General features: G+C 52.1%; 2 protein-coding genes across 2 annotated transcripts; both read left to right on the top strand.

The window, feature by feature from the left end:
• Positions 1-630: 630 nt before the first annotated feature.
• On the top strand, positions 631-6639 carry INTS15 (integrator complex subunit 15). Its single transcript, XM_072349290.1, has 6 exons — positions 631-863; positions 1556-1777; positions 2492-2657; positions 3423-3950; positions 5116-5155; positions 5848-6639. Exons 1-6 carry the CDS (start codon positions 672-674, stop codon positions 6053-6055), a joined length of 1356 nt encoding a protein of 451 aa, XP_072205391.1. The 5' UTR covers positions 631-671; the 3' UTR covers positions 6056-6639.
• Positions 6640-6904: 265 nt separating this feature from the next.
• On the top strand, positions 6905-20119 carry NAA60 (N-alpha-acetyltransferase 60, NatF catalytic subunit). Its single transcript, XM_072349580.1, has 7 exons — positions 6905-7042; positions 13314-13429; positions 13985-14114; positions 14749-14845; positions 15726-15960; positions 16855-17040; positions 17489-20119. The coding sequence occupies exons 2-6, from the start codon at positions 13320-13322 to the stop codon at positions 17009-17011; spliced, it is 729 nt and encodes a 242-aa protein (XP_072205681.1). The 5' UTR covers positions 6905-7042; positions 13314-13319; the 3' UTR covers positions 17012-17040; positions 17489-20119.
• The last annotated feature ends 1032 nt before the right edge of the window (positions 20120-21151 follow it).

Raw genomic sequence — 21151 nt, 5'->3', positions numbered from 1 at the left:
GTGGCTTTGCAGAGAGATCCTCAGGAGGGTGATGTACCTGTGGAGCCGTCCCCTGTTTGCTGGAAGGGGAAGGAGGAGCGACACCTGTATATATGGGGAGGGCAGTGCTGGCTTTGCCAACAGCCCCAGCCAACAAGCGTTGGAGGCCTCGGGCTCCATATGGCATTTTTCAATGGAAACAAAGGTCTGTTGAGCGAAACAAATAAATAGCTCTTTCAATCAACGCCAAGAGGGAAGGAAAGACTGAGAGTGGAGACGGTGATTGCTTGATTGATGTCCCCAAGCTGCAATACACCCCAGGTGAACAACGTGGGGCTTGTGTGGGAAAATGACCACTTGAAGCCTGATGGTTTGGGGAAGGGGGGAGGGTTGTTATCATGCACTCAGGCTTCTGCCACGGGTCCCTGTCCCCGAGACCCCCCCCGCGGCCTTCAGGGCCGCGGGGGGGGTCTCGGGGACAGGGACCCGTGGCCAAAATAGCACCCCGATTGACACTCGCCACCCACTGCATGAGGGTGCAGTGCGCAGCTCCACCAACAGAGGGCGCTGCAGAGCAAAAGCAAAACGCTTTCGATCTCTTTTGGACTATGCGAGCTTCCGTAGCTTCCTCACGGTTGTGGGCCTGCGCGTCTTAGAGTAGGCCGCACCGGGTCGGGAGAGGAGAGAGAACCATGAGTGACATCCGGCACTCGTTGCTCCGGCGGGACGCTCTGAGCGCCGCTAAGGAGGTGTTATATCACCTCGATATCTACTTCAGTAGTCAGCTGCAAAACGCTCCGCTGCCCCTGGTGGATAAAGGCCCGGCTGAGCTGTTGGAGGAGTTTCTCTTCCAGGTCCCCAAGGAGCGAGGCGCTCCGCCCAAGGTGCGGCCTTCCCCCCCGAGGCCTTGTGTGGGCCTATGTGGGCCTTGTAGGCCCTTATGTGAGCCTATGTGTCCCCCTCTGTGGGCCTTGTGTCCCCCTATGTGGGCCTTTTGTGCCCCTATGTGTGCCTTGTAGGCCCCTCTGTGGGCCTTGTGTGCCCCTATGTGTGCCCCTATGTGGGCCTTGTGTGTCCCTTTGTGGGCCTTGTGTGCCCCTATGTGTGCCCCTATGTGGGCCTTGTGTGTCCCTCTGTGGGCCTTGTGGGCCCCTATGTGTGCCTTTTGTGCCCCTATGTGAGCCCCTTTGTGGGCCTTGTGTCCCCCTCTGTGGGCTTTGTGGGCCCCTATGTGTGCCCCTATGTGTGCCCCTCTGTGGGCCTTTTGTGCCCCTATGTGTGCCCCTCTGTGCCCCTATGTGTACCTTTACATGGGCCTTGTGTGCCCCTATGTGTGCCCCTCTGTGGGCCTTGTGTTCCCCTCTGTGGGTCATTTGTGCCCCTGTGTGGGCCTTGTGTGCCCCTCTGTGGGCCTTGTGTACCCTTACATGGGCCTTGTGTGCCCCTCTGTGGGCCTTTGCTGTGCCAAAGGGGCTGCGGGGGTTTGGTGAGGTGGTGGCAAACATCACCGACCAGCCCTTGTTTCCTTATGAATTCCCCCACAGTGATTCTCAGCTTTGCTTCTCTTTTGTTCCAGAGGTTGAATTCGCTTCAGGAACTTCAGCTCCTTGAAATCATGTGCAATTATTTCCAAGAGCAAACCAAGGATTCGGTTCGGCAGATCATTTTCTCATCGCTCTTCAGCCCTCAAGGGAACAAAGCAGATGACAACAGGATGGCTTTACTGGGAAAGCTGGTTTCCATGGCGGTGGCTGTGTGCAGAGTCCCTGTGCTGGAGTGTGCTGCCTTCTGGCTGCAGGTGTGATTTGTGGGTGAACAAATCAGTGTGGGAAGGAGCAAGGGGCTGTGTTTGGTTGATGGCAGCTGCTTGCAGACAACTCCTCTTCTATGGTAGTTTTAACTGATGTAACAGCCGGCTGTTGCAGCTTTCATCACACATCTCTGTGCTCACATAGAATCACACAATGGCCTGGGTTGAAAAGAACCACAGTGCTCACCCAGTTCCAACCCACTGCTATGTGCAGGGTCACCAACCAGCAGCCCAGGCTGCCCAGAGCCACATCCAGCCTGGCCTTGAATGCCTGCAGGGATGGGGCATCCACAGCCTCCTTGGGCAACCTGTTCCAGTGCGTCACCACTCTCTGTGCTCACATCTATCCTTTGCTCCAACACAGGGCAGAACTTTTGCTAATCAATGTACAGAGTTCCATCTGTTGAGCTTTGATAGAGGAGGGAATGTATCCTGGGCAGCAGAAGAGTCTGCAGGTTATTTTAAAGAACGCAGCTCTTAAGTAATGTGAGGGCTGCAGAGAACTTTTCCATGTTAAGATTTTACTCCTCTCTGTGAATGGGTCATTTGGGCAAGTGGAAACACAGATGTTGAAACAGCAAAGCATCTGGATGAAGTGAGCAGGAAGTATTTGGGCAGAGTGAACTGAAAGCCAGCTCTGTAGAACTTTCTGTGCTTTGTTTTAAACTACTTCTCATGGTGTGCTGCCTTCCATCCCTGCAGCGAACTCCTGCGGTGTTCTGTGTGAGATTAGCCCGAGCCTTGGTTGATGACTACTGCAATTTGGTGCCAGGGTCCATCCAAACTCTGAAGCAGATATTCAGTGCCAGTCCTCGCTTCTGCTGCCAGTTCATTACAGCGGTCACAGCTCTCTATGACCTCTCCTCAGGTAAATGTTTCCAAAGCAAGAGGTATTGTGTAAAGCAATGCAGACTAACAGTTATAAACATTAACTGCAGAAATTCTTAACATGCTTGTAACAGTGGAGCTATTGCTGGCAGCAGCTCAGGCTGTGACCTCAGCTGTCACTGGGGTGAGGAAAAAAGTAAAGAGTAACTGAAGGGAGAGTCTGTAACAGAGAAGTAGACAGGTAACATCTGATAGTGGGCAAAGAACAAAAGGACCTCCTTGATGGAGTAGCATTAGGAATGAAGGAACATCTACTTGGGCTGGGCAGTTTTTCTTCCCTATTGTGTCTGCTAGCCAGCAGATACACTCAAGTCTGTTTGTCAGTCAGATTCCTTCTAAAAAGAGATAAAATTCAAATTCAGAATGTTCACAAGCTGGAGATGGATTTCGCTTGAGCAGTGATACAAAATGCAATTTACAGTATATCTCCTGTGTGTGTCTCCACTGTGTTCGGAGGACAAGATTTGGTTACACAAACAGCAGCATGCCTGGAAAGCAAATAACAACAACAGAAAAAGCTTTGCTGCGGAAAGGGTTAAATCTTGCTGTGGTGCCTTCAGAACAAAAGCTGATGTTAACAGGAATATGGTTGTGTCACCCAGGGGCAAAATTGTCTCTTGAAAAAATGGCAGACTTGGGGAGATTCTGAAATGGCAGTTGTGACAGTGCAGGAATCGTGTATGTGTGAGTGAGGTTGGAGTGCTGTCCTGTCCTGCTCACTGCTCATTGTCTTCCCTGTCTTCAGATGACCTCATCCCTCCCTCAGATCTGCTTGAGTTGATTGTTTCCTGGATCTTTGAAGACCCCCGCTTGATCCTCATCACCTTTCTGAACACTCCTATTGCAGCCAACCTGCCAATAGGGTTTTTAGAGCTCACGCCACTGACGGGGCTGATCCGTTGGTGTGTGAAGGCCCCCTTGGCTTACAAAAGGAAGAAGAAAGCCTCTCTCGCCAACGGACACCCAACCAGCAAGATTGCCAAGGACTCGACTGAAGGAGATGATGGAGATTGCCATCAATTGTATTCAAAACTGCATCTAAGTGTCCTGCAGGTTCTTATGATGCTTCAGGGACACTTAACAGAGAAGAACCTTTATGGGCGCCTGGGGCTAATACCATTTGATCACGTGGTTCCACTTGTGGAGGAAATTAACAGGCTGTCTGATGAACTCAATCCTCTCAATGCATCCAAAGAGATTGAACTGTCTTTGGACAGACTGGCTCAGGCTTTGCAAGTGGCCATGGCATCAGGAGCGCTCCTCTGCACCCGAGGTAAGTGGTCGGTGGGGCTGCCAAAGAACCTGGCCTTGGATTCTTTTTCTCCAGTCTGTGGATGTCATGTAAGGTACATGATCTTATCTCGCTGAGGCTCTTTGTTTGGGTCTTGGTCCCCCTCTGAACTCCTCCTGCTTTGAAAAACAATTCTGGGACCAGCTTTTGAGAGTGGAGGGCAGATGTGTCACGTGAAACCACAGCACTTGCCCCACTTGGGACACTAAAAGCTTAATTTATTTTTCTACTGGCTTTGTGAACTTGCTGTGAAATGCTGAAAGTGATGCTCAGGAGCCAGAGGGAGCCCAGAATTGTCTTGTTTGGCCTAGCTCTCCAGCAGAGACTCCAGCCTGCAGTTCATCCTGTGTTTCTCATGAGAACAGGCTGGGCTGCCTTCTAACTGGCTGATGGAGTCACGTGTACATCATGGTGTTTACAGCAGGAAGAAAACATTGAAGCTATTTCTTATGGCAGTAACCTTATAAGTCACTAAAACTTCTGTGATTAAAATAAAGAGGTTTTACAGAGCAGCATAAACCCAATCTGAAATCCTAAACTGATGAGAAGCCGTGCAGTGCTGACAAGCATGCAGCTGAATGTCAAAGGTTGCTCCTTCACCAGGGGGATGGGGCACAGTATTGGCTCTGTGTCTGTGAATGTGCAGCTTGCTTTAGCTGAGGGTGTGGGCAGAGCTTGATCCTGACGGTATAATTGCTTTCCAGGAAAGCTGTGCACTTCCCCATGCAGTCTGGGGCCGGGGATTACTTGTAGTTAGTTAAAAAGCATTCTTTAACTGCTCTTCAATTTGTCTTCTCTGAATTGCTGGAGGAGAGACTGTGAAGTAGATTGCCATGAGGTTCATGTGTTAAACAAGGGATGAGAAAAGCAAATTAAGACTGTTTATCTGGAGCTTCTGGGCCTTCAGTTCTCCTTCAGTGAGTCCGTGCATTTAAGTTGAAGTTATTGAAGAAGCCTGTTAGTGTGGCTTTTGTCTGTCTTTCCTGTTTCCAAAACCTGTTCTTTTCCTGTCCTTTGACTCAATGCTTTTGTCATCATAAGCACTGTATTCACGGAGCAGTCACACCTTGTATTAGCTATCTTAGTTACTTATTGATAGACCCCTTACTGCTTGACCCTTATTGATACATACTCTGTTCTCTTTCAGATGACTTGAGAACCGTGTGCTCCAGGCTACCACACAACAAGTAAGAGACCTTCCTGTACCTGTGTCTCAAGTACCTGAGGCACACTGAGCTGTTGAGACCTTCTGTATGAATTTGTACTTGCTGTCTGGAATCTGGCCCTTGTTCAGACACAGCTTAGTATCAGGTTAAGGGTGATGGTTATTTTTCCCTTGCAAGCTTGACTTGAGGAGGGTTCTGTGACTCCCACTATAGAAATGTTTTTACCCAAACTGTATTAAACCAAATGAACAGAAGGGAAAACAAAACGACTGTGTGAAACCTGTCCCGAACTTAACCCATCCTCAACTCCCCTGTGGTTTCACCCAAACCAGAGCTTAACTGTACTTTGTTTCTCACTTCTTACCCTTAGCCAACCTCTGATCTTTTCTTAGTAGTAGCTGAACGTGCTCAGAGGTGGAATCTCCCCTTGCAAAAGCCTGATGGTGCCCACGCTGTGGAAAGCTGCACCTGGTGTTTCCTGTCTTGTTAACCTGTGAGGATTACAGAAAAAGGAATGACGCTCAAAGCAGCATTGCTGCCTTCAGAGAAAGTGACAGATATCGTTTCTGCTCACAGCAGTGTTTTCTAATAGAACACTTTCAGCAGAAGGCGATGTCCACTTGAACGAAGAGCAGTCACAAGGTGAAAACGAGCTTGCTTTCAGCTCCTTTGCCTTCTCAAAGTAACACAACTGTCTGCACTTCTCTCTGCAGCCTGTTGCAGCTGGTGATCTCAGGACCTGTACAGCAACCGGCCCACAACACTCTGCCTCCAGGATTCTATCCTCACATCCACACCCCCCCGCTGGGTTACCCTGCACACGCTGCTCACCCAGCCCTCCCTGCTCACCCCGCGCTCCCGGCTCACCCCGTACAAACGTTCATCCCAGGAATGACGTTCCCCTACAGGCCGATCCGCTAACGAGCTCGGACTGCAGAAGGTCGTGGCTCCCCTCGGTTCTGAGGAAGCCTTGCAGTGAAAAGAGACCATCTCCAGAGCCACCTTTTCCTCTTTGTTGGGAAGCTGGGCAGCGCCTGCAGGACGGCTCCACCTCCAGGAGCAGGGAAGAAGAACTACAGGGGGAGGACAGCAGTTAACTCTGAACGTGGGCTGAGGATACGAGAGCACCACATGGATGAAGGGAGGGAGTGGAAAAAGGCAAACCAAGAGGAACCCTCTGGAGCACGGGGCCATCTTTTTGATCCATGCTATTTCACACAGCCACCAAACTCAGCACAGCCCCCAGCAGGGTGTGTCCCAGTAACCCCTGTGTGTGTGGCACCACGAGGGCAGCACAGCCCTGCTCTGGGCAGTGGGGTCAGATGGAAAGCCATACAGATTGTCACGTGAGTCCCCTCCAGCCCGTCCATCTCTTTGTAAATGTTTGTATCTATAGCTACAGAATGTGTACACTGTATATTTTTGGAACGCGGATGTTTGCTTCAGAAGCACAAGGTAGAATAAAAACATCACTTCCTATTAAAGGGAACCACTTCAGATGCATCGAACAGGCCTGTCGCTTTATCCTGCGGTAGCGATTAGAGGTGCGGTGCGTTATATCGGTGTTGGGGGAGCAGCCACTGCTGGGCTGGGGGCGTGGCCAGCGCTTTGGGGGGGCGTGGCCAGCGCTTTGGGGGCGTGGCTTCGGCGCTCTCTCCCTATCTGTGCATGCGTCGCTTGATCTGGTCACATGACTCAGGCAGCCAATGGGTGGTCGTGTTGTTGCGCGGTGCCCAAGGAAGGAAGGAAGGAAGGAAGGAAGCCTCCCCTGCCCGCCCGCCGGTGTCCGCCTCGGCTCCGGCTCCTCGCCCGGCCCCGCCGCTACGGCATGTGCTGAGCGCCCGCACCGCCCCGTTCGCTGCCCGCCCGGCGCCTGCCGGCACCGCCCGGCACCGCCGCCCCTCCCAGGTGAGCCGGGGCTGCTGCTGCTGCTGCGGGCCCGTTCCGGTGGCACGGCCAGGCCGGAGCCGTGGGTTGGCCGGGCCGTGTGGTGTGAGCGGTTCTGCTCGGGAAGGGCGCGGGGAGCTGCGGGTGGTCAGCATGGAGGAGGCTGGGGTGAGGCCTCAGCGCGGCCTTCGGTGCCTCAAAGGAGCTTAGAAACGGGAGAGAGAGCGGCGGGACAAACGGGAACGGCTTGAGACTGAACGAGATCGGGGGGAGGGGGAGATCCTTCACCGTGAGGAGGCGACGTGCTCCTCACTCACAGGAGTGTTACTGCTGGCGCTGCTGCCCGGAGCTGTGAGAGCGGCCCGGGGCAGCCTGAGCTGGTGTGTGTAGCCAACCCGTGTCAGGGCTGGAGCTGGGGGGGCCGTAAGGTCCTTCCAACCCAACCGTTCTCTGAAGCGCTGCGGTTAAACCTGTTTGAGCTCTTAAAGGGAAGAGGTGAACTCTGGCCAAAGAAGCTGAGGCTGTGGCTGGGCACGGCAGTGCTGCTAGAGAAGGGCATTTCCTGGTTCAGCTGAGGTCGGGCGGTGCTGTGGCTGTGCTTACAGCCTGCTGCCTTGCTGGACCGGCTCTAGGCTTGCCTAAGGAGGCTCAGCCAGCAGCGTGGCAGCTCTGCAGCATAACCAGGGCCTTGCAGCTCCGTCCTTCACAGCAGGGCTTTGCTTGGGAGTGCACAGGGGGGCTCAGCAGAACTGTGGCCTTTTCTGTTGCTGCCTGGCAGCTCACACACCACCCATATGCCATTTAATAGACTGCACTGAGACAGCTCTGCCCTGTGCAAGCATTGTGCCTGTCTGAATGTGCCTGTGCCTTCAGCACAAAGCAAGCAATGCTTTGACTTACCGTGTAAGCAGGGAGGCAGTAGCATGGATTTGCGGGATGTGTCATGTGTTTAAATGTGCTGCTGAGCTGATTAGTTTGCTCTGTTGTGTTTTGCTTTCACACTGTGCATCTTGTGCCAGGCACGCTGGTGAGCTGTTGAGAGCTGCAGGAATGTGCCTGTCCTCTGCTACCCTGAAAATCTGTGCCTTATCCCAAAGAACTGTTGACAAACTTTGATGCTCATCTATTAAGCTGTTCTTCCCTCCAGTTGTCATGGATCTATTGAACGGATTACACCTGCTGTGTCTTTCCCTTAAGAACTCATGCTGGATGTTATTGCCTGGCAGGCAGTGCAGCCACATTCCTGCTTTGTTCCCTGGTGCTCCGTGACAAGCTGTTCAGTGAGAGCTCTGCCTTCTCTCAGCTCTCCTCTACAAACTTTAAACACTGATGTCTTCAGTTTGGGGCACTGCAAAAATACTCAGAGCTTTATGCCTTGTTCCGCTTCCCCCTCTCCTAGCAGGAAGGCAGGAGCTGCGGCTGGTTGGTTTTCCAGCATCAGTTTGTAAGTCAGTTTGGGATTTCTTGGTTTCACCTTCTTGCTGTGGGCACCAGAATCTATTTCGAATGCCACAGGCTTGTAGCTGAACCAGGTGTGGGTGTCTTGCACTGGAAAACACCACTAAGAAAGGAAGAGGAAAGCAGTCACGTTGGTGCACGTTTTAGGTACAGATCTTAGAGAGCAGCGAGTCTGGGAGCTTGTCTGCCAGCTGGGGAAGGAGTTTATTTTCAGTTGCTTTTAGTAGCCTCTGGAGGTTGGCTGCTGGTGCCTCTGTGATGGAACACGTGCAGTGCCTGACTTGAGACAGCTCAGTAACGAGGACAGTGCCTCGTAATGGAGGCAGGCTTGGAATTCCCTCTCCCAGCCTTTGCACTGTGCTTGATTTCTGGCTCTTTGAGTCACTGCGTGCATCTTGTGTGCAGCTGTTTGTTCTAATTCTGGGATGGCAGCGGGCCTGCATGCGGATGAGCTGTCTGGGGTTCCTGGTTCTGGGAGGAGCAGCTGTGCTGTGCTCAGTGTTCACGTGGTGCTGGTTTTCCTTCAGTCACCTTCTGCTGCTGAACGTGCCTCTGCTGGGACCCTCCGCTTTCAGCTCCTGCAGTGCTGCTGTCACAAAGCAGATTTTCTCTTCTGCGTCTCAACAAGAGGAGCTTTAACAGCAGAACCCTCCTAGTGATTCTTGCTCACCGTCCCCCAGAGGAATGGCTCTATCTGGGGCAGGAGGAAGCTGCACATTCCGCAGTGTGCTCTGGGGACTCTTTGTATGGTAACAGCTTGCATGAAATCATGGCTCCAGTGATGTATCCCGAGCTGTAGGGTGAAAGAACAGCCCTGAGAGTCACTTGTGGTTGCCAGATTAGCATGAATGTGAGTGAGCAGAGCACGGGGAATACACGTGTAGCCGGATTTCTCTGACAGTAAGTGCTTTGATTTCAGATATAACTGCTGTTTGTTCCGCAGGTAGAACTGGTTTATCTCCTTGCCAAGTATCCTTTGGGGTCTGTTTCATACTGTGATCCTCCCTGGCAGAACTGCTGCGATTCCAAGAGTTTGGCTTTTGGACTTCAGTCCCTTGGTGAGCAAACTGCAGTCTGGGCACAACGAAAGCAAAGTGCGGAGCCAGGGACAAGGTGCCAGTGCATTTCCTTCAGTGATGTCTGCACTGTGTAGGTGCTGAGGCAGGTCTGGCTGAGTGGCACAGCCTGGAGGAGGGAGCTGACCCACTCTTCAGTGAGGTTAGGTAGGAAGGCAGGAGTTTGGCATCTTTTCGAGTCCAGTTGCAGTTTCATTGTATTAAATAAAAGGAGTGTGATAACAGGGGTATCTGTGTGGGACGTTCCCTGAGAGATGAGTAACCTAAAAATGCAGCACGCTTCAAGCGAAATGCAGAAGGGAACTCATTACTGCGTGGTTGGAATTAGGCCTTTGGCTGTTTCATGTAGATCTGATCCCCATTGCTGGCTGATGTGAGGTGAGGGCACAGAGCTGTGCAGTCCTGCAGTGCTCACAGCCAGCAGCAGAGCCTGGGGCTGGGAGTGGTTGCTGTGCTCCTGCTTTGTGTTTGGAGCAGCTCTTCCCATTCCTTCCAGGCTTTGTCTCATCCTCTTTATTTGCAAGTGGGACAGAATGCCAGATGTGAATTAAAACTTTTCTTTTTCTCCCCTGGAAATCTTATCCGGGGGGGCTCTGGGGGCTGCCTGTGCAGTCACGTGGGGGTTTGTTGCTGTGTTGGGGGCAGCCCCACAGGGGAACCCAGCTCTGCAGTGCTGTGCCTGCACATCTTCCAGCCTGCCAGCCGCCCTGCCTGTGCCCAGCACACGATTCGCTCCTGTGAGTGAGGAGCAGCTACTGCACGCATACTGGCCTCTGAAGCAGGGCTGTGGCCAGGCAGAGCCAGTGCACTCCTTGTTGGAATATGTGTGTGTAATTCCACTTAGTATTTGTTTAACTTGAGTCTTAGTTTATCTCGGGTTTATTCTGCCAGGGAACTGGGTGTTCTTACTTCTGGTTGATAGCGTTTATATTTGGGGTTTTGATGAGCTTCTCTGGATGGCAGCGGAAATCCAAACAAGAATTTGTGGAAGTGGCGTTGTAAGGTTGTTCACTGCTCAAATCCAGCTGATGCTTGCAGGACACACAGAGCAGGAGTGTTGTTAGAGCATGTGTAACAGCCCTAAAAAAGGGAAGCCTCATTCGATTGCTTGGCCAGGCTGTGGAAGGCATGGAATTGCTTGAGGGATTTTCTAATGCCCTTACATAGTTTCTCACTGGATTCTAGTGAGTGTCAAGCTTTGTCTTGCATTTGAACAACCTCTTAGGTGGTGTGTGCTCCTTCAGGGTGGTGAACTAAATTTCTCTAGAAGTAGAATGTTGTGTAGAGTTTCTCACCTTATTTCTTATGTGCAAGAGCTCTAGAAAGAAAGGAGAATTTCCTGCTTTGGAGAAAAGGCTGAGCTGAGGTTTCTTTGCTGTGAATCATCTCTTTCAAGGCAAGAACGTGTCCCTTAAGCTGCTGGCTCAGCTGAGCTCTGTGCATTGCTGGGTGCCAAATACGATGGGTCAGTTTACAACAGGTTCATCTGCAGCCACCCCATCCACATAAAGCCAGAACTGCTTCCTTACATCTGGGGCTTTCGTGTAATGTTTTGCTGAGTTTATTGCAGTAAAGCAAGGCAGAAGGCTGTGGGTGCTCAAAGCCTTTATATTTCCATATCGGTTTCTTGAAATTCATTCGTAAAGATCTGCAGTTTTTAGGTAGAAAATGGACTTAAAACTGGCTTTTTTCCTTCTGCGCTTCTGATCTTTTGTTCTGAAAAAAAAACCACCAAGCAACCAAGCTGACTCTTAAAGTGATGCGTAAAACGGAGCTTCCCTTGGCACAGTCACACCCTGTCAGCCCTTACATCAGAACTTGGCCAGCAAATGCAGATGAGATGTTATTTTCTCTGAAGTGTTTTGCTGCTCTAATTGTGCTGCTGTGATCTCAAGCTCTCCCTAATGGGGATAGGAAAGGCTTAGAATTCAGTTCTGGTAGCAGCTATGATGGCTGTACTGCAGATGTACATTGATATACATGATGTGAATTAATGTCTGCCTTATATAACCATCAGGTGTTTGATTATAACCTCGCTTTTTTGTGTGTCAGGAAAGCACGAGGCTGCTCTCAGGGCTGTGAGCTTTTGGATGTGAGGGCAAATTGCTTGGATGCTTCAGTCTCATCTGCTCCATATTCAGCTACTGTACTCTTTCCAACAGCATCACATGCAGTTCCAGCCTCCTATCTGTTTTCCACATTAACCATCCCCTCCCAGCATGGTGGGGTTGGGCTTTTGGGAAGGTCTTTAACAAGCTATGGGAGACTAAAGTGGAATTTACTCTGTTCTGGTTGAAGAAGCCAGGTATAGCTGCCTATGGAGTAGCTTCCTCAGGCTGGGCATGTGCATGCTTGTCTCCTGATGCTTCGGTGTTCCCTTGGTCTGTTTTTGACCAAACAAGGTTATCAAGGAGCTGGTACTGAAGGTGTTTGAGCCCAGCTGTGTGTATAAACTGGCACAGCAGGCATGTGGGAGGACCACTGCTTTGGTGCCCAGCAGATTTTGCATGGTGTTAATGTCCTATGCTGGTAACCAACCCTGTCCTGCATGTATGGTAGGCTCTGGGTTTTGGCACAGGTTGTTACTTCCTCAGAAACCATTTTCTGGGCACATCCTGTTTATTAGTTGTCTCTTTGTGTGACCTGGCCTGTGTATTTTTCCCCTGTTGGCAGTAGTTCATGAATATTTCAATTCTTAATTGTTAAGCAGGTGTCTTCTTTCCTGCAGGTGCCCACTGCAGCCTTTCCCAGCTTCTTAAGGGCTGTGTGCAAGCCAAACCAAGCATCACGTGTCACCACGGTGCCCAGCTTGCACCCAGCCTGCAGCCCAGAGAGATTGCAGCCTATTGGTGCTTCAGCAAGCAGTGAGGCAAAGAAAAATAATGACAAAACACTGTCACAGCCCATAATCAGCTTATGCGTGAGGATTTGGAGTTCCTCTGTCGTTAGTCTAAGCGGTGTCACTCCCTGTCACTGCCACTTGAGCGTGGTTTATCTTGTAACTTTCTCTTCACTTCTCCCTGCAAATCTGGGGAGGGCAGAAGAATGTTCGATCAAGTGCTGTTGCAGACTGCAGTTGCCTTCCATTCTCCTTGATTTGATAGAGATGGACCTACCAGATAACACACAGTGCTTGCCCTTCTCTTGGAGAATATAATGATTGCTAAACATGAACTAATCCTCACAGGGATGTTTGGAGTGATTATGAAAGCAGCTCAGTAAGGATGCAGCCATGGCCCTGTGAAATAGCTGCAGTTCTTCCTGGGTACTTCAGAGAGGAGCAGGTGAACCCAGAAAGCTGCCAGTGTGGAGCTGGGGCTGGACCTGCTTTGGCAGGGGGAACAGCAGAGAAAGGTGTTTCTGAATCCTTAGGAGAAACATTGGTGCATGGTTCTGTGTGCTGTCAAAGCAGATTGAATTCAGATCATTGCTGTGCATTCCTTTCATGTGTTTTTGCTGGTTACTGAGTGTTGTGATGGGATTTTTACAATGAAGCTGCTCAAACAACACATGCAGCCCACTGTGTTTGAATCTGCTCATCTGAAGTCTCTGAATTTAAAAGCAAGGGTGCTGGAGAGCTGAGCATCCCCATCAGCAGCAGGGAGTACCCGAGTGCTGCAGTTTGCAGCTTGGTGCCATCTGCAGACTCACTGAGGGTGCGTTCAGTTGGAAGAACAACTTCCTGCACCCCGAGAGCTGCCCTGGCACAGATACTTGGCTGCGTTCCGTCATTCCTGCTGTGCTTTCTTGTCTTGCAGGTGTGAATGACAGAGGAGGTGCCTCCCACTGCACTCAGTGACGTGAACCTGCGTCTCCTGTGCCACGATGACATAGATGCAGTGAAGCAGCTCTGCGGCGACTGGTTCCCAATAGAGTATGTTGCTGTGTGGGTACGGGTGGTGGGAGCCTGGGGCCAAGCAGGAGCCTGTGCTCCAAGTGGCAGCCCTGGGCTGCTGCTGAGCAGGCAGCAGTGCTGGAGCTTCTGTGCACCACGGTGATGGTGGCGGCCTGCTGCCATGAGTCCTGATGTCAGCTTGAAGTCCAAGCGTGCAGGTTTGGGCAGAAAGATGGGCTTTGCCATCAGTGGTGCTTCCTGCCAAACACTGCAGGAGATGGGAAAGAGAGAGTGATGGACACCCTCTGCAATGGGATTTTGTTGAGGCCAAACCTCTGGATGGAGGAAACGTGGAAAACTCGTGTGAGATCTCACTGTTTTGTGCTGTGTTTTTTTTTTCCCCATTAAAAATATTCTTGCTCTCTGTTAGCATAAAAGCCAAGAGTCTTTTCTGTGTGTCTGAAGGAAGGCTGACCTGTGCTTTGAGCACCAGCTCAGTTCCCCACGTGGTAAATGCTTGTGTCTGGAGGCTGCTTGTGTGATATTATTTTGATGCATATTGGTACAACATATTATCTTTTTTCTTCCTTCCAGGTACCCTGACTCATGGTACCGAGATATCACTTCCAACAAGAAGTTCTTTTCCCTCGCAGCCACATACAGAGGCTCCATTGTGGGAATGATAGTGGCAGAGATCAAGAGCAGAACAAAGGTGCATAAAGAGGTAGGAAACTTGTGCTTCAGTATGAGACGCTCTGCCCCTTGCTTTGGTGAATTGGGATGGAGCTGTGTGGGGGATGTGTCCCAACTCCACTCAGAAGCTGTCCTGAACTGATTGTGAGGAGCCAAGAGCTAGTCTAAGTCAAACTGTGTCTTCAGCAGCTAACAAAAGGTTCTTGTTCTAACCACATTGAAAGCCAGGGCTTACCCAGATACTCTCCCAGACAGCTGGGCCTGTAGAGCACGTTCCTTATCCTCTTCAGCAGTATGGAGCTCTCCAGCTGATACAAAACCCAGCAGGCAATAAAGTGTTGGTGCTGAACTCCTGGCTGGTCCATACTCTGATGTTTAGCTGCAGACTTGGCAGTGTGAATCCTTGTTGGTCCTGAGTGCAGATACATTGTGTCCTTAGGCCTGCAAAGAACGTATGTAGTAAAGAAACATTGTGATTTGTGTTCTGTGGCTGGAAAGGCCACGTGAAAGGAGGAGCTGCACCCAGGAGATGGTGCTCCTTTCATGTTTTCCCACTTTTAAGTGAAGATTCCTGCTTTGTTTTCCTGTGTTCTGGTGCAGGATTCTTGCTTTCTCCTCTGCCTTCCCGGGTACCTCACTAAGTAACTTGTTCTATCTCTACTCAGGATGGAGACATCCTAGCTTCCAATTTTCCTTTGGACACTCAAGTTGCTTACATACTCAGTCTTGGAGTGGTGAAGGAGTTCAGGAAACACGGGATTGGTAAGTTGCTGCTGCTGAGGATTCTGTTGCTGTCTTGCTTGCTACGTGTGGGTGGTGGGCCTGGATGATAAACCTGCACCACTTCACTTTCCTTTCAAGAAAGCCTTCTCTGTGATTTAGCCCAGCACTTGAAGTGGTGCTCTCACATCCCCTTTGTGTTGCTCGTGGGGCTTCAAACTTACAACTTAAACCAATAGAAGAAATGTTTAGAGAAAGCTGAAGGAAACTGGAGAAGGAGTGTAACTCAGACCTGATTGAACCTGTCACATCCACGTAAACTCTGAATCCCTGCTACAACACGCAGCAGTTTTGCATGCATTGGGAAATCTTGCAGTCAGAAGGGCTCATCTCCATTCAGAGCAGGATGTGGTTTGTCATCAGTAAGTGCCCTTCTGGTGCAATTTGAAGCATGATCTGTATCTTTGATCAGCCAAAGTAAGGAGGCCGGGTTTGGCAGCATGACTCACTGTTGCACGTCTGGGGTCTCTTCGGTGGATACAGCTAAGGGCTGTATCTCCCTTCTCTCCTTTAGGAAGGAGTTAATCGATATTGATGCATGAAGACCTCAGTGTGAGGGCTGTATTTAAATCTTGAAGTGTTGCTTTAGGTAGATTATCTGTACAAAGAAGAAAATGCTTACACAGAACAGTGCTTGGATAAGTTAGTAATTAGTTAGTGCCATTGAAATCCTTTAGTGCTGCTGTATTGAATGTCCTCATGTTGCTTTGGGGAGTGAGTGGGATCTGAGCTCTTACATGTGTGCAGCAGTTGCTGTTTAGCTGCTGGGTGCCAGAGATCTCAGCCAGGAGCCCTGCGGGGCTGTGCTGGCCCTGAGGGATGCAGCTGCACTGCCTGATTCTGCTCTTCTTTCCTTCAACAGGTTCGCTCCTGCTTGAAAGTTTAAAAGACCATATATCAACGACTGCCCAAGATCACTGCAAAGCCATCTACCTGCACGTCCTCACCACTAACAACACAGCAATAAACTTCTATGAAAACAGAGACTTTAAACAGCACCACTATCTTCCCTATTACTATTCCATAAGAGGGGTCCTCAAAGATGGCTTTACCTACGTTCTGTACATCAATGGTGGACACCCGCCCTGGACAATCTTATATCCTTTAAGTTCAGCCTGGTGTCCACAAGGCATGCTAAGCAGACACCAGACCATGTTGGGGGCTAAAAATAGCAATCCAACCGAGTGTGACCTGGCTGTGTCTGGGGAATGATGCCTGCTCAGATGTGAGCTTAATTGGACAGGTTTCTCTGCAGCCAGGAAGAAGGCAGTGTTAGACAGGTTCAGCACTGAGCCACTTGTACCCAGACTTCCCCAGCTCTTCTGGGAACAGCGAAGGATGGGAAATTGAATTTGAAGCTGGAACCATTTTCTGTGAATGCTCTTGTTAAGCCAGCATTCCAGGCATGCTTTGCCTTGCGTGGTGCAGGATTTGGCTGGCACTGTGGCAGAAAAGCCCCTGGTCTTGCTTCCTGTCACTGGACCCTGGCCTTGCCTGGATCTCAGTAGGCTGCTCTCAAACTGGATTTGGGGGTTTATGTCAGGTCGTTGGGTCTTGGTAAAGAAACATTTTCAGGTATAGCTAATTAGTCCAGACCTCCCCATGCAGGTGAGTGTATTTCAGCCCCTGCAGTAAGTTACTGTGGAGTGCCGAGGAAGCAAGCAGCTGCTTAGATGGGGTATTTCCCACACAGCTTGTAGCTGAGCTGGAGTTGTAACAGTAGCTGATGGCTGGCCCAGATGATCTTAGAGGTCTTTTCCAACCTTATTGATGCTGCAATTCTATTTCTAAATCATTTTATGGTACCGGCTATACCTGCTTGTGACAGAAAGGAGCAGTCACGTAGTGCAGGGAGCTGGTCTGTCTCATTAGCTGAGCAGAACAGCCCTCACTGTGTCAGAGGGTTTCTGTAGCAGGTAGCAGTCCATTGAGAATTCCAAGTTATTTCTGAAGTTAGAGTGTAAACGTCACTGTCCTTAACAGATGGCCACTGACTACCTGCAGCACATCGGATCAACGCTAGCCAGCCTGAGCCCGTGTTCCATTCCCCAGAGGATATACAGACAAGCCCAGAGCCTTCTCTGCAGCCTTCTGCCATGGTCTGGCATTTCTGCTAAGAGTGGCATCGAGTACAGCCGGACGATGTGACTCCATCAGCAGACGTACACAGCACAAAGGTAGGTGCCCGAGGATGGGCTCCCTTCTGGCCCACACCATGGCCGTGTGCCTGGCCCTGTCTGGGGAACTGGGAGTGTGCTGGAGCTGCCTGCCCACCTCCCTGCTTTGCCAGGTGTGTGAAGCATCGCTGTGTGAAGCCTCCAGCTGCCAACCTCCTGGTTTCATGTGAAGGGAGTTTGAACTCTGGTCTTGTTTATGTGGGCTCGGAGCTTTACAGCAGATTAAAATTGTCCCTGTTGCCTCTGGCCTTTTTCCCAGCTGTTAGACCAGCTTTGACAGATGGAGTAACTGAACCTCCACTTTACTGACGCAATGTCCGAGCTCAGGAGCTGATAGCCAGTGTGCACAGATCTGACTGTGTCTGTGGAACAGCAGAACTCCAGTACACTTTGAGACCCACTAACAGCCATTTTCTCTAAGACAGCTTCCCTCTTTGTCTTTCCTTAGGGATTTTTCTTCCTTTCATCTCCTAAACCATCTGGCTCTGCACTGATTCCAGTGATGATGGCTCTTGGTCAGTGACCCACCCCTTGGAAAGGACTCTTTATTCCACAGATTGACCAAGATCTTGCAGACTTCACCCTGGACGGGCTGCAGCTCTGACTCAACCTGCGGGCTGGAACCCGTGAGCTCTCCTGGGAGTCCAGGCTGCCAGGGGGCACCAGGCTGAGGGCTTCCATGTCACCGGTCTGTGAGCATGTCACACTGTCCCTGCCACTTCTCTCACCTCTGGATGGTTTTCTTGTATGTGATGTGGAGGGGTTCTGTTGCTGCTTCCACGCCATAGCTGCTGAAAGCAGTGTGAGTGAGATGCACTGACTGTGAGTGAGCAGTGAGTACCCTGAGAAGAGAGGGGGGCTGGATGGCTGCGTCCTGCCCTGCTAGGGAATCCAGGCAGGGCATCTGCCCCAGGTAAGATCCCAGCCCTCCAGAGTTGGGGGTGTGTAAAAAATACCTAATCCAGGATGCACCAAGTAGAAGGCAGGGGATGAAATTGCTATTTCATAGTGAAATATATATTATACTGTATAGACCTTTCTGCCTCTTTCCAAGCTGGAACAGAGCAGGGGAGGGCCTGGGGCTATGGGACCACTGTGGTAGGCAGAGCCCTTCCCCTCCCCAGCATGCATCCTCCCTTGGCACTGGGGCTGCACACTTGCAGGGTCTTTAGGGGAGAGCACTGCACACAGATCACTACAGCTCTTGGTTGTAGAGAAGCCCCCCAGCTGCTTGCTTGCATGCTCCTGCCTGCAGTGTGCGGGCATTGCCATGGGGCTGTGCTGTCAGCCGCCCTCCCTGCAGCACTGGGGCCAGGCTGGGGGCTCCTCAGCACCAAGTGGCCCCGCTGCAGGGAGAGCCCTGAGGCTGCTGTGTGCCAGGTCCCTCCATGCTCCCAGCCCCTGGGAAGGAGCGCTTTGCTCCTAGGTGCGAGTCTGCAGCTGCAGCAGTGCTGGAGGAGGGGAAGCATCACTCCCCTCTGCGTTCCCCTGCATCCTCTGCCCTGGTGAAGGCTTCCCACACTCAACGCTGTGCTGTTCCTCTCACTCTCTCATGCCCATCTTGAAAGTGGGGCTTAAGTGAAGGGCGGTGTAAGCTGTGCAGGACGGCTCTGGTGGCAGCAGAGGGCACAGAGTGGGGATGAGCCACAGTCTAGGTTGGGTTTAGACCTAGAAGGAGCAAACACGGTAGGAGCTTGCAGCCCTGATACTGTATGAAGTGATTTCAGTGTTTGAAAGCCCTAAGATGAGACTTAAACAATAAAAGGGTGCGGAGGAGAGCTCCCTGCGTGCTGCTGTGCTGCTTCATGTCAATAGAGGCCAGGATGGCCCAGCACTGCCTCGGCTCCAGCATTCCCTGCTCTGTGCAGGACTGCAGGAGGCGTTGCAGGCTGGCTGACGGGCTTGCAGATACTTTATATGGGGGAAGCAGAAGCTGTTTGAGGTGCTGCTTTTCTGGAATGGGAGCAGGGCTGGATCCATGATAGGAGGAAGAAAATGTGTTTCTGGGAGGAGAATTACTCCTGCCAAAGGGTGCAGTGCAGGGAGCTGCAAGGCGAGCCAGGGCTGGCGCACTGCGCTGCCCATAGTGCAGCTGGGGAGGTTCTGGCTGGGCTGTGCGCATGGCTGGGGCACAGAGGTGATGCAGTGTGGGCTCAGCCGGTGGCTGTCAGCATTCCCTGCTCATGGGGCTGCACAGCTGCTCCCTGTGTGCTGCAGCCCAGCAGCCAGCACAGTGTGGTGCAGCTGCATGCAGAACAGAGCGTGCCAGTGCCACACACAGTGCAGCAGAGCTGCTCAGGGCCTCACAGCAGCCCCCTGAGGTGGCTCCCCGTGTGCATTTTGCCCCTGCTGTGGATTCAGGGAGTCCTGTGGCCGAGCACCCCCTGCCAGCAGCTCACAGCGGTGGTTGGCAGCGGCACAAGACCTCCTTACCTGCACCCCAAGGGCCAGGTGCTGCACCAGCCCTCATGCACATAAGGGCACCACTGCCTGATGCTGCAGGGTCTGATGCTGCATATGGGCCCCATGCATGCGTTTTCCTGCCCCCTGGCTGTGCCAGCAGAGCCGGCCGTGCTTTGGCTTTGCCATAAGTGTGCCGGACAGCTGTTAGCTGCAGTCCCTGCTGAGGCTGCTCCTGGCAGTGGGGGAGGTCACAGCAGTGTTGGCTGCAGCCCCCCCTCATCACAGCTCTGGTATTGGGGAGCCCCGCGCTGCTCCGTCACCATTTGTGTCACTGCTTTCTACTCCAGCTCTGCCACTTCCTACCTGAAGGTTTCTCTGGGTCTCTGTGGGTTTATTTAGCAACTGAAGGTCCCGCTTTTCTTTGGCACTTCGTGTCCTCTGGGCCAGAACGAATCTCCTTGTTCCTGGTGCTGACATCCCCCCCTGCACACCCCAACTCAGCTGCAGCCCTTGGGCACATCCCTGGGGACCAGACTGGTCTGTGTGCTGCCCTCCTGTCACCCCATCCCCTACAGTGCCACCCCCCACCTCACAGCCCACTATTTATTGAGGAGCACCGCGCTGCCACCGCCAGCCTCACTCTAAACGTCTTCAATTAAACCAAACCTCTTTTGTGAGTCGTTTGTTCATCACCCTGTGCAGGATCAGCCTCCACTCACTGCTCAGGACCTTCCCCCGGTGCTGAGCTCTGCCATGATGAGTGCAGGCCGTGGGCTGCTGCCTGCAGGGCACCACTGGGGCCCTTGTGCAGGGCAGGATGGACACAGGCAGCAAACAGGGAAAGCAACAGCACTGTGTGAGCACAGAGCCCGGACAGGACAGCGGTGGTGGAGGCAGCTCTGCTCTCACCTGGGGCTGAGCTCAATCAGCAGCTGTTGGTGCAGAGACCGCAGGTTGGGGCACAGCTCAGCACCAGGATGGGGATGGGAAGGGGAAGCTGAGCTGCCACGGGGCAGTTGGGAGCTGGAGGTTTTAGCACATGGATTCGGCAGCTGCAGGGCTGTGTGCTGCAGTTGTGGGCTCAGGGCAGCTGGACCAGGCACTGAATGCCCACGGTCCGGCAGTGGCAGCTGTTACAGAGCAGGGAATGCACACAGCTCTGGTACGTGGAGCAGAGCTGCTGGCATCAACCAGGTGCAAGAACCGTTTTGGGGTCACCCGACAGCAAAAGCTTCAGAATTCTGCAGAGGTGCAGCACCCCGAATCCCGCAGCACCCTCTTCCCTGCCCGCTGTCCTGGCGGGTGCCTGAAGCCCGCAGCCAGGAGGTGCTTTGCTGGCTCCTCTGTGGACAGAATGGCCCCTGTGGGGGCAGCAGCTCTGCAGCCTTCTGGACCCCCCCAGTGCTGTGCGCTGGCAGTCAAGAAAGATCCCGACTGCAAAGCGTTCAGCAAAGCCATTTATTCCACTTTCCTGCTCCCACAGATCTCCAGATAGAAACCCACACGAGTACGTCCCCGTGCCCCACAGGGAATTCAGTGCGAGTCACCGCGGGCACCGGCATTCCAATGGGAGCCCGGCCTCACTGCCAACAGCAGAGCTGAGCCCTTCTGCCCACAACGGCAAAGGCGCTTTGTCAGCAGCCTTATTCCTCAGCTGTGTCCACTGCAAAACGCAGCTGCGTCCGAGTCAACGCGGGGCATCCCAAAA

This window comes from Excalfactoria chinensis, chromosome 14, assembly GCF_039878825.1.
Source record: "Excalfactoria chinensis isolate bCotChi1 chromosome 14, bCotChi1.hap2, whole genome shotgun sequence".
Lineage (NCBI taxonomy): Eukaryota > Metazoa > Chordata > Aves > Galliformes > Phasianidae > Excalfactoria > Excalfactoria chinensis.
Note: the sequence above shows the minus strand (reverse complement) of the source record. Positions and strands in the feature narration are given on the sequence as shown.